At 56.6% G+C, this 12,620-nt stretch overlaps 1 protein-coding gene across 5 annotated transcripts in view; it reads right to left on the reverse strand.

Annotated features, from left to right (window-relative positions):
* The window catches only part of KCNG2 (potassium voltage-gated channel modifier subfamily G member 2), a 62,443-nt gene that overhangs the window by 25,220 nt on the left and 24,603 nt on the right, over positions 1-12,620 (reverse strand). For 3 of the 5 annotated variants that reach the window (XM_045790315.2, XM_045790311.2, XM_045790316.2), the window contains 2 exons: positions 5,838-8,763; positions 1,265-1,870 (listed from right to left, as the gene is read on the reverse strand). In XM_045790315.2, coding sequence (XP_045646271.1) covers positions 1,265-1,870; positions 5,838-5,900 — 669 coding nt within the window. In that variant the 5' untranslated portion in view covers positions 5,901-8,763. The remainder of the gene's footprint in view (positions 1-1,264; positions 1,871-5,837; positions 8,764-12,620) is intronic. The other 2 variants (XM_045790314.2, XM_045790317.2) reach the window with 2 other exon arrangements.

Consider the following 12,620-nt stretch of genomic DNA (forward strand, 5'->3'; position numbering starts at 1 on the left):
AAAACCCAAACACAGCAAGTGCCTTTTTGAAGCAGAAGTTAAGACACCTGGAAGTGACAGCTCAGGAATCAGACATCCAATGGCAAAGGGAACCAATTTCCTATAATTTACATTTAAATTTAATCCGCAGTCAGAGTCGCCATGCTCTCGGTCAGCCGGCTAATAGATAATGTTTCAGCAGGACGTTTCCCTTCAGCTCTTCATTGTCTCTGGATAAGGGGTGACCCCTCCACGTGTGCTCCAGGCTGACCTCCTGACCTCTGAAGGGCTCTGAGGCTTTGATCTCGAGCTCACTGCCCAAGGAAAGGGTTCCAGAACCTCTGCCCAGCCCCTGGAATGGGGGAGCAGGGGACTGTGGAGGGATTATCACCCCCAAGGAGGAAACATGGGCCAATACTCGACTCTGTCCTCCAAATACCGCAGGACTGTCTTGTCTTCCAGCCCTGCTGCCCCAGACAGCACACACTCCAGGCCTTTCCTGAATGTTCCCTGGGTGTCCCATGGTGCACTCAGTGCACAAACGCCGATACACGTTGGGTCACATTGGAGCCTGGGAACATTTCTGGCCACAGGGGCCGGCATTCTCACAGACCAAACGGGCAGAGAGTCTACGATTTGCTCAGAAACGCGCCCCAGCATCTCAACAGAGCCAACCCTGGGTTTGCCTGAGCAGACACCTGGCCCGGCTCCAGGGTCCTGCAAGAATGTGAGGTCATGTCCCCTTGGGTTCACAGCCACAGGACTAGAGATTAAAGCTCACAGCTCTCCAGACCTTTATGATAATGTTTAGATGCAAGTGGCGGGTCCACGCTTTGAAGGCCTGGCTACTGGATAGGTTCAGGGGAGGCCTGCTGACCAGAGACACAGCCTCACTGAGTTCCTGAAACCACCTGATCAGCGCACAGCCGCGGGTCTGGTCTGTGCGCCTCTTTGAGAAGGCTCACTCTGGGTGCTGTCAACCACAGCGGGGGACGGTGGGCCCAGCACTGCGCTGTCAGCCACCATCAGGGGAGGGTGTCAGAGACCGGCACTCAGCTTGTTCTCCCTTGGCCTAGCTGCCTCCAGGCCCCCGCTGTCCCCAGCCTCTGCCCTGGCCACAACCAACCCAGCCGGGAACCAGCAGGCCCTCGCCGGGCCCTTGCCAGGCCCAGCTCCGCCTCCCTCTGCCGGCTCCAGTCTGCCCACCACCCCAACTCCACCCCCATCCACACCCCTCCCCACCCCCCGTCGCCACCCCCAGCCCGTCCGGGCCGCCCACACTCACCCGCTCCTCCTCCGCGCGGATGTCTGGCATGGTGCTCAGGCAGAGGCCGACCGCCGTGGCAGCCACGAAGGCGACGGACACGCAGGCGAAGAGCTTGCCGGCGGGTCCGGAGCGCGGGTCGTCGAGCAGGTCCCGCAGGCGCCGTCCGGGCCCTGCGCCCCCCGGGCTCCCCGGCGGCTCCGCGCGCGCCTCGGCCGCCTCCTCCTCGCGGCGGCGCAGCCGGCGCAGGCAGCAGCGCTCCAGGCGCGCCTCGTCGATGCCCCAGTAGGCGAGCTCGTCGCGGAAGGCCAGCGCGCACGGGCCGCGCAGCAGCCGCAGCTTGCCGGCGCGCAGCAGCGCCACGATGGCGCGGAAAGCGCACGGGCTGCGGTCGAAGAAGAACTCGTCGCGGCCCGCATCGTAGTCGTCGCACACGCGCAGGACCTCGTCGCGGCCGCGGCAGGCCCGCAGGCGCTCCAGGCGCGCGAGGGGACAGCGCGCCAGCGCCGCCCAGGCTAGGCGCACCCTGCAGCCGCCCACGTTGATGATGACGACGCGCCGGCCGCCCGCGGGCTCGGGGCGCAGCGCCATAGCCCCCGGCGTCCGGCCGGGCTCAGGACGCAGCGCCTGCAAAGGAACAGAGGTAGGTGTCAGGTCTCGCAGAGGACCCGGCCTGGGAAGGAGCCCGGTTGTCCCACGTCCACACGTGACCCCCGGAGTGGACCCCTTCAGGGCCCGCAGACCCGCTTAGGTGGTGCCCTGGCCTCAATTCATGTGCTGGGGACGAGGGCAGTGGCCAAGGGATGGCCGCCCTGGCGATGCCCCCCCGCAGGGGATCCCAGCCAGGCACACCTGCTCCTCGAATAAGGGTCAAGGGGGAAAGGCTGAGGGAGAAGTTTTCATCAAGCTGTGGGGCGGTGTGCACTGGGCTTTGGAAAGCCAAGCTGGCTGCTCATGGGAGAAAGAAACTGATCAACTCAATCTCGTGTGTGCTCTGCCCACAGTCAGGAGACACTGAATGAACATGTGTGCGCCAGACACCTGACACTGAGGACAGCACTCCTCGGAATCCGTTTGGGGGACAGAGACAGCCCAGCACCCCCAACTGCAAGGGGAGGTCTATATGAGAGAGAAGAGGGTGCTCTGGAGGGCACCCAGAAGCCCAGAAAGGTCCTGGATAGCCAGGAGGGCTTCTCAGAGGCAGTGGCTAGGCAGAAAGTTGGGGGAAATGTGGAAGTTGTGTTGAAGGAGCGAGATCCCATTTATTTGAAAGCAGTCATAGTTTAGGTCAATGGAAACTTTCTGCCAAGATTTCCTGCTGCTTCCTCAAATCCAAGACTCTGAGGGATTCAAAGGCTCTGAGAGTTCCAGCTGGTGCAACCCCCCAGGCTCACAGACTGAACCTCCTTAACGGGGCAACAAGACATCTGAACTTGAAACGGCAGGAATCAGCAGCCTCAGCAGCAGCGATTTCTCAAGGAAGCCTTGTGGGGGCAGCGAGTGGCACTCCAAGGGCCCCGTCCAGTGTCCCGGGAGCAACGTGTGGCTGACCGGTGAGGACCAGTGGCTGCCGTTCCGGGGAAGCTCAGAAGTGGCACTTCCCAGAGGGAAAGCACTACACGCCCTCTCTCAAAGATGGGGCAGCGGTTTCTGTCAGCTTCCATGAGGGGCAGAGAAATAACCCGACTTCCATGGCACCCATGCTGGAAAGCCTGCCTGGGCTGCACAGGGCTTCGATCCCTCCCCCTCTCACAGCCCCTTTCACACCACCTTGGAGCCACGTACTAAATTTGTGGAACAGGATGATGGACTCCTTTTGTAACTAAATCAAACGCGTGCTCCAAATTCTCTGTAGGTGGTGAATCATCATTAAAAGCACGGGATAATCAGCTAGACCCTGGAACTTCTGTAAACAGTTTCCTTCCCCAGAATATACAGTTAGAAATATGACTATAATTCATCCCTTACTTTAAAAGGGTTTAAAGTCAACTTCTTGCTGACTTAAGAGACGGCACCATCACTCCAAGCACCTCGAACACATCCTCCGTTCCCAGCATGGAACCCAACAGACACCTAAGCCCTGCTGATTTTAAGAGGACTGACGGCTCAATAGAAAAACGGGCAAAAGTCATAAAGTTTACAGGAAAGGAAAAAATAGCCTCTAAACATATGAAGAGATATTCAGCTTCACTCATCATAGCAAAGCGATGTCTCAGATCACCACGGGGTAGCGTAAGGGAGTCTGATCCCTCTACTGTCCGAGGTGTGGGGTCTGTCAGACTCGCTCACTTTGGATAGACGGTAGTTCAGTCCACCTGTTAGGACAGCAGCTGAGGAGTGAACTCCCGAGGCCTTTGCTAGGCTACGCCCCCAGGAAAAGGATAAACTAGAAGAAAATCCAGCTGCCGGTATAGGACCATGAGCTTTCTTTGCCCAGCTTTGGTGTAAAATGAGAGCATGGATCCCAGAGCCCCCCCTGCAGTGGTTCTGAGGTTGGAATTCTGGTTTGTGAGGCTCAAAGCTAAGAAATGATCCCTAATGGAAGGGAGTCTGGGTTTGCGGCTGTCCCCATGGCCCGTGTTGGAGCCATACACACTCCGTCTAGAGTGGTGGTTCTCTAGCGGCCGCAGGGCGTATGTGGCGAGGCCTGGAGCCATTGTTCACTGTGGGGATGGACAGCCGTGTGCAGAGAGCTCGGGTGCTGCTGACCCCTGCCATGCACAGGACGTCCCCAGAACCAAGGGCTGGAAAGCAGCGCAAATACCAACGGTGCCCCTGGTTTAGGGGGACCAGCTCTCCCCTCTGGCCTCATGGGATTCCCACCGACGGTGCCTCAACGAAGCTGAACTTAGAGAACAAGCCCATGGAGCACACAGGGCAGCAGCCCACCGAGCAAGTTCCAGCGGGCTTGTGGATACTAAGAGCCGGCTCCCAGCAAGTGTGCATGACAGAAGCTTCACACACACGTGAAGACATGAAAGAGGGAACTGAAAACGCCAGGGAAAACAGACCTCCGTAAAGAGACCAGGAGGAGCGTATCAGGAAACCGAGTCCCCCTGGGCCCGCATCCCCAGGACCCATGTTCCCCTGGCCCCCAAATCTCCCTGGGTCTCCCCTGGCCGCACACCCCCAGGCTTGTGCACACACTGGGTGGACTCCTAGCTGCCAGCATGTGTGTCTCTTTGCCTGGGTCTCTCCGGCCACCGGGGCCTGCCCTGCCTGCCCAGCACAGACCAAAGATGCTGGAGACTCAGTGTCTGCAGGGGCAGCTCTCACCGGGGCCGAGGAGCTGGGGTGAGAGGCCAACACGGCTCTCTAGTTCCACGAGGGGCCTCCCTGGCTGACTCGCTCTGCGTTCCCTTTCTGGTCCCTCCAGACTGGTATTCCTGGGGTTGCTTCCCAGGTTAGCTCCTGGCTTCTGCGTCCCTTCCTCCGAGTGCCCTGGAGGAATTGAGCTCAAATGTCTGGGGGGTGTGAGGCCAGCTGTGTGTGGAGCGCACAGTCCCTGGGACTTTAAAGAAATAGGAAGATGCTGGTGCACAGATGGGACGGCTCCCGGAGGGTCCCGAGCTCCTTTCCTGGCCACACCAGCAGAAACCAGGCCTGGAGGAGCAGCGAGGTCTGGAGGAGGGAGAGGAAGCCTGACTGGGGAGCCACTAGGAGCTGGTGCAATGTTCTGCGATGTAACACAAACCCCCAGCACCTCGACCTTTAGCTCACGTCTGTAACACGCACACACTCCCAGCACTGGCTTCAGAATGGGACGTCGAAGCCGGCCTGGCCATTCCCTCGTGTCCAGCTCACAGATTCCAGCGGAATGAGGTCCGTGCTGCTTCTCTTAGGGCATTTTATAGGACTAGACACACAAGGTTGGGAACTACATGAAGAGGATGCCCAGACCCCCCATCTGCCAGGAGGGTCACAGTGAGGCCAGGCCGGCTTCCCCTTGAGCGGTGTCCATCCCGCGGGAAGGACCGCCACATCTGGCCCAGAGGGAATGCACATTCGTCCCCGACCTCCTTGCCCATCAGCACAGCACTGGCAGCCGCTTCAGGCCGGCCTGTGGTCCCAACCTCTCAAACTTCTGCAGGAACCCCTCGAGGCTGATCACAGGTTGCTGACACCCACATCTGATATTTTGGGGAATTCCTGACTTGTGTTGATGGGCGGCAGGGTCCAGCCACCGAATGCCTCTGGCCTGAGCCACCATCCTCTCCTGCTGGGGCTGCTTGTAACCGCTCCTGACAGATTTCCCTACCGGTCCCCTACGCCCAACACTGCAGCCAGGCCTGACAGCCATCCCTCCCACCCAAACTCCCCTGGCATCAGTTCCCGCGGACGAAGGTCCGGCCCATGCAGTGCTCACACGGCTGGTGCGGTGTCCTCCCCATCATCCTCCTGCCCCTCGCCTCCCTGGGGGCTGTTCCTCTGCTCTGAGCACCTGCCTAGATGCCACAGCTACAGTCTTGGTTCAAACCTTACCTCCATCCCTCGCTCACACCACACCCCAGACCCCGTCCCTCCCCAGCCTCCAACCTGCCGAGTGCTGCCCTTCGTCCGGAGCACTTTGCTCCTGGGGGAACGGGCAGCTTACCCACTTGTCTGTTTTCTTTCTGCTCCTGCTGGAACACAAGCTCCACCAGGGTATGGCTGCCATCTCTTGTGCCCACTGACGTATCAAACACCCCTGGAGCGTAGCTGGTCCCTGGAGCGTAGCCGGTGGTCAGGAAGTATTCACCGTAGGGACGGGCTAGTGATGAATGAGCCTCCGCCTTGCCCCATGTGTTCCCAGCCTATTTGCCCCACACGTCACCTGCCCCCTGAATGGTGGCAACGCTGGCGTGAACGTGGCTGGAGTGTGGTCCGGCCCATGGCCCAGTGCATAGGAGGTTTCTGGTTGAAGTGGTTAGGAGGCCTAAGAACATGGCCCATGTGATTTCCCCAGAAAAAATGGCAAGAGTCCGACTAAGGCAGGAGCCTGAGTCCTGACCCTGAGGCAGAGGAGGACCAAGTTGGGGTCAGAGGCCAGGAGTTTACCTGTGGCCCTGCCACCACTTGGCTGGGGTTCCACGGAGAAGCTCTGTCCTCCTTACGTCAAGTGTCCCCACCAGCAACCCTGGCTCGCGGACCCCTCGTGGGTGTGGGAGGGCCAGGGTGGCCGCGGCCCCGTCAGGGACACAGCAGCCTGCCACCTGGGTTCCACGCACTGCTCCGGTCATGCTGCCGGGTGGGCACCACGTCGTCTGGGACACGTCCTCTGCATTAACTAATGTCTACATCTCAGGGGTGACTCAGCACGTCCGGACCGAGCTCAGGCTCCTGGGCGTGATTTAACATCACAGAAATACAGCAGAGATTAAGTTGAATACAAGATGTTCCTCAGGGAGTGAAGAGTCCAGACCAACGTGTCCCTGAGCGGCAGGACACCCTCGTGAGAAGGGAGGAAGCTTCCTAAGTCGTGTCGCCGAGGAGCAGACAGTCTGGTGGTGGTCGCCGTGGGCACTTGTAATGCCCTCAATTCCAGCCCCATCGTGGGATAGCATGATGGCGGCCGGGCCGACACCGACTCCCGCACGACCCCACGAAGTTGCAGATCCCACACCCATAAACCAGAATCAATAACAGGACAACAGCAGCTGCCTCGTGAGGATGGAAAACGTCGTGTGAACGCGAGCATGGTCTCGGCACGTGACTCCTCCACGCACGCTGAGGCCCACGCTGTGCTCCTGAAGGGGCGTTGCCGTGTTTCTGGGCCTTCTGGCTAGGGTCAGTGTGGCACCTCTTAGTATGGTAGACGTCCTGCTGGGAACAGTGTCCAGACGGAGCCCTGAAGCAGGAGGAGGGAGAGGAGGGCTCCGTCCAGCGAGGCACCGTAGCGGGTGCCGTGCTGCGTGCCTTCTGAGGACAGGCCTCCCAGCGGCTCCCGCCCTGTCAGGAACCTTGCTGTGGGGCTCCGGTGCCACGTCGTGAGGAAACCAGGATGACACAGGGAGCCACATGTGGCTTTCCGGCTCCAGCCGGCATCAGCCACCTGTCGGGCGAGCGCGTGAGCCCTGGGGGATTCCAGTCTGGCCCTTGCAGCCCCCCAGCTGAGGCCCCCGGCTGGAGACATGTCAGCTGCCGTGTGCAGCTGTGAGCAGCTACACAGAATGGGGGACCCACACGCCGGGGACAGGAGGGCCGGGGGGCACCTCGAAGCTGCCGTGAGCACCGCAGACCCGCAGGCCTGCCTGGCTGAGCCCCGGCACGGGGAGCGGGCGGCCGGGGAGGGACACCTGTCCGCGAGCCAGGAGCCAGGAGGGCAGGGTGGTGTCCATCTTGCTTTACCGCCATGTCCCGAATGCCGAGAACTCCACCTGCGCTTAGTAGGTGCTTAGGAACAATGTGGAATCGAGGCTGAGGGTGGAGCTGAGGAAGTGCTTCTGAGTGGGTCCACGGGGTTTTCCCACATGCCGATGTGTGAGAACAGAGTGAGGTCACCCTGGGGTCACAGAAGCTTTTCGGGAAACGTAATAAAGAGCAGCTGCTGGAACATGGCGACCTTCTCTGAACTGAAATCACTCAGAGCTTCTGGAGGTGCTCGTGTGGGGCCCTCGCTTCCACTAAGGACGCCTTCCCCCAGCGGGCGCCTCGCAGCTCCGACAGCCTGTGTCCACGCGCCCCGCCAGGGTGCCACGGAGTGGCTCCAGGACACCCTGTCTGGCTTTCAGACCGGGGCTCCCACCCAGGGGACGCGGGCACCGTCTCCCGGCGTTTCGGGTTGGCACCGCGGGCATCGGCAGGTGGAGGCCGGGGGCTACTCCCCGCGCTCCGGGCCTGGGACGTGCACGCTCATGTCAGCAGTGCCGAAGGTCAGAACCGGCTCAAAGCAGACTCAGTCAAGCAGCCGCACGAGGGAAGACACGATAAAGCCAGACGTCCACGCGGAGGCTGGCGGACATCGCATGGCGGCCGGGGCGTCCACCCCACGCGGCACGGGAGACGGGAGGGCGTCCTGGCGAGGAGGAAGCTCAGAGTGGTTTGGTCTCTGCTTCACAGCCATTGCCTCAGCATCTAGAACTGTTTTCACACAACAGATGTTGCAAGATAATTAATGCAGCAATTAAAGGCTCTGCTGGTTGCTCCCGCCTCAGTTTTGGTTCGGGGTGTCTTCGCAGAGCGGACTCCCTCCCTGCTCACCACCAGCCACCGCAGCCGGGAGCGTCCGTCCAGCCATGTCCCCCTCCCGGCGTGTCTGGTCTCCTCCCAGGCGCACACTCTGCTCCGTGGGGGGAAACATTTAACCTCTGGGATGACCTGTGTTCACAAGAGCAGACACGTGCACCAGGCCTGGGGCCACAGGGAAACATGGTCTCAACAACACACGCTCCCCTTCCACCAGCCGGCTGGCGTGGGCCCGTGCGAGCCCACTCGCCTCCTGATGCGAGAGCACCGGCTAATGCCGGGGGAGGAGCCGCGCTGTTTAAGTTCTTACCGTCCCACAAGACCAACGTTGCATGGATTCAGACAAATACCACCTGCTGTTTAAAAACAAAGAGTCAAAAGTAAATAACTTTAAAACATGACTCTTAGGAGATCTCATAGTCTTAAAAGAATTAGTACTTATTAGGGTCATTCCTATAATTCCTTTCTGTTTTTTTTTTTTAAGACTTTATTTATTTGAGAAAAGAGTGTGAGCAATAGCAGGGGGAGGGGCAGATGGAGAAGCAGACTCCCCGCTGAGCAGGGAGCCCTACGCGGGGCTCGATACCAGGACCCGGGACCATGACCTGAGTCAAAGGCAGACGCTTCACCGACTGAGCCAGCCTGGCTCCCCTGATTTTTTAACCTCATATGTGTTTAATTACTTTGTTTTGAAATGGGTTTATTTTCTGTATGTCAAGGCAACACAAGCTACAAGAGGCTTCTAAAGTGTATATATGAACTGAACTGAAAACTTGCTCATTAGCCATGTTGTTGACAGAAAAACGGATGATTATTTTCCAGTTGTGATTTATGGGGACCACGTATAATCTCCAAATCCGTAAGACACAGGAATCTGGTAAGTCACAAAGCAAGGTGTATCGGTGTGTAGGCATGCACAGCAGTGCGCTTGGGTCTATGCCCTCAAAGCCTTCTTTAAATTAAACTTTTAATTTTAAGCTTGCAGAGATCCCGTGTGCCCTTCCCCCGGTTTGCCCACCATAGCATCTTGCAAATCTGCAGCCCAGTCTCACGGCCATGGTGTCGGGTGACGCAGAGAGAGCCGCCACCACCCCCAGGGCCCCCCCGCCGCCCACCTCCCTCCCGGCCCCTCCATAACCCCAGTAAACACCAGCCTGCCCTTCTCTGTCCTCCAGTCAAACCCAGGAGTGGTGGGGGCACCTGGCGGGCTCAGTGGGAGGAGCCTGTGACACTTGATCTCGGGGTTGTGAGTTCGAGCCTCAGACTGGGTGTAGAGATTGCTTAAAAAAATTAGTAAATGAACTTAAAAAACCCCAAAACCCAGGAGGCACATAGATGGACCGTTAGGTAACATCCAGGACCGGCTCTCTCTGCTCAGCTTCCTGCTCGGAAGCTCGTCCAGGCTGCTCCTTGTCCTGGTGATGGCTCGTGGCATGGAGGGGCCACAGTCTGGGTAACCATCCCCAAGCCGCAGCACGCCGGGTCACTTCCAGGATTTGGCCACCACGAACACAGCTGCTATAGACGCTTCCGTAAAGGACTCTTTCCCTCTGGGTTAAGTGCCCAGTGGAGCAAACATTTTTACTTTGATAAGGTCCAATTTATCGTGTCTTCTTTTGCTGACTGTGCTTTTGGTGTTAAGAATGAGTCGCCAAGTCCAACACCCCGAAGGTTTTCTACTGTTCCTTTTCTAAAGATGATAGTTTTCCATTTTACGTTAAGCCCGTGATCCATTCTGAGCTACTTTTCATGTAAGGTATAGGACTTGGCTGGAGGCTCACTTTCTTGGCGTCTGTTCCAGCACCTTTCCTTCCTTGAATCGTTGGGGGGGCGCGTGGGTGGCTCAGTCGGTGAAGCGTCCGACTCTTGGTTTGGACTCAGGTGATGAGATCGAGCCGGGCGGAGTCTGCTTGAGATCCTGTCTCTCCCACTTGGGCTCTCGCTCTCTCTTGAATAATAAATCAATCTTAAAAAAAAAAAAAGACAAAAAAACCCGCAGTTGGGCCTGTTTGTGTATCACTTCTGTGGGTTTTCTGTCTGTGCCGTGGAGGGTGCCAGCGTCCGCTGCTGACAGCATGCAGTCCGGCCACCACTGTGTGCGGCTTGTCGCCAGACCCGGGCTTGGGCTCGTCCCCTTCATTCTTCCCCAGACAGCCTTCGCTGATTCTAATCCCTGCGCCTTTCCACGTACGTTCCAGAATAAATTTCTCTTTCTTTACAAAACCACCTCACTGGGGTTTCAGAGGAGCTGTGCTGACCTCAAACCCGCTCCCACCCCGGTCACAGTCACCCCGCTCGGCACTCCTCGTGCACACACGTCGCGTGGCTGTGTCTCCAAGGCTTGCGTCTCAGCGACTGTAGTGTCCCTCTCTGTCCTGGCGTTGTGTCTGCCCCTCATCCGCGTTATCAAATACAAAATACGGTCGCTTCAGCCTCCGTGTGACTGATGTTTGCACGATACGTCACACCTCCTGTTGTCAGCCTGTGTAGGGCACTGTATTGAAGTGCTTTCCTGTAGACAACATACAGTCAGGTCCTGGTTTCCCATCCAGTCTGTCAATCTCTCTCTGCTTTTTGATTGGTATTTGTTTTCTTTACACCATTTATGCTTTTTTTTTTTTAAAAAATGGTTTAAATAGACTTCTTAAAAAAAATAAGACTCTCTACACCCAACGTGGGGCTTGAACTCACGACCCTGAGATCAAGAGTCATCGGCTCCACTGACTGACTCAGCCAGGCACCCTTATACCATTTATGCATAATGTAATTATTTTTTAAAGATTTGTTTATTTATTTTTTAGGGGGAAAGCGTGTGCACAGGGGGAGGGGGAGAGGGAGAGGAAGAGGGAGGGAAGCAGACACCCCACCAAGTGTGGAGCCCGACACGGGGCTGAGAACATGACCTGAGCAGAAATCAAGAGTCGGACGCTTAACTGACTGAGCCACCCAGGCGCCCCTGTGCTTAACGTGATTATTGATGATTAATGTAATAACGTAATTTTTTATAAAATGCCCCCCTTCATTTTTTGTTTTCTGGTCTTCGTTTCTGTGGATTACTTGGATATATCTTAGAGTTCCATGTGGACTCAGCGCAGTGTTTCTGAGTGTTTTAGGCTGTTTTGGACATTGCATTACATATACACGACTTGTCAGTCTCCTGGTGGTGTTCTTCCACCAGCTTGCTATCCTAACGGTTCCGTATACACCTACGGTCCACACCTGGTCCTAAGTCATTCCTCTACGGGCCTTTCTAAGCCCATCGGCAGGCATTACAGTTTCCACTCCCCCCCATCAAACATGACTTAGGAAGCTCCAGGGGGACAGAAGAGCCTGTTTGCTGCCCGAGTCTTCCTTCTGAAGGCTCCTCAGTCCCTCTTCCTCTTCGGAGAACTTCCAATCAGCTGATATTCCAGAAAGGACTGCTGGTGACAGATTCTCTTAGTCAAGACATCCTGAAAACGTCTTCGTTTCACCTCATTCCTGAAGGGTGTTTTTGCTGAATGTAAGATTCTGAGCTGATCCTTCTTTTCCAAAACTGAGCCCTTGAAAAACGTCTCACTTCCTCTGGCCTCATGGCATCTGACGAGAGATTTCCTGATGTTTGAATCATTTCCCTCCAGGTAAGGTGCCTTTTCTCTCTACCTGCTTTACAGATTTTTAATTTCTCCTTAGTTTTCAGAAATTTGACTACGATGTGTCTTGGTGTGGCTGTTTAGAGTTCATTCTTGAATCTGTAGGTTTATGTCTTTTGCTAATATTTCAGTCATTGTTTCTCCAAGAACTTTCAGCCCCGCTATGCTCCCCCCTCCAGGACTTGGGAGACACAAATGTTGGATCTCGTTGTGGACCACAGTGTCCGAGCCTCTGTCCGTGCTACTGTCAGTCTGTTTCCTCTCTGCTCTTCAGACAGGCCAGCCTTGCAGTCCACGGATTCTTTCATCCGTCCTTCCTCTCAGCCCTTGAATCCATGCACGGAGCTTTTCATATCATTTATTTTTCAGTTCTAAACTTCTAGTTTCTTCTCCCTTACATCTTCTCTTCCTTCTCACTGAGACTGTTTCTTTGCTAAGGCTCTATTTTCGTGTCTGTGTCAAGCATGTTTGTAATTGCTCGCTGAAGTGTTTTTACGATGGCTATGTAAACAATTCTAACGTGTCTGTCATCTCAATGTTGGTGTCTACTGACTGTCCTTCATTGAGTTTGAAATCTTCCT

The sequence above is a fragment of the Ursus americanus genome, chromosome 19, assembly GCF_024610735.1.
Source record: "Ursus americanus isolate L20-20 chromosome 19, mUrsAme1.1.p, whole genome shotgun sequence".
Classification (NCBI taxonomy): domain Eukaryota; kingdom Metazoa; phylum Chordata; class Mammalia; order Carnivora; family Ursidae; genus Ursus; species Ursus americanus.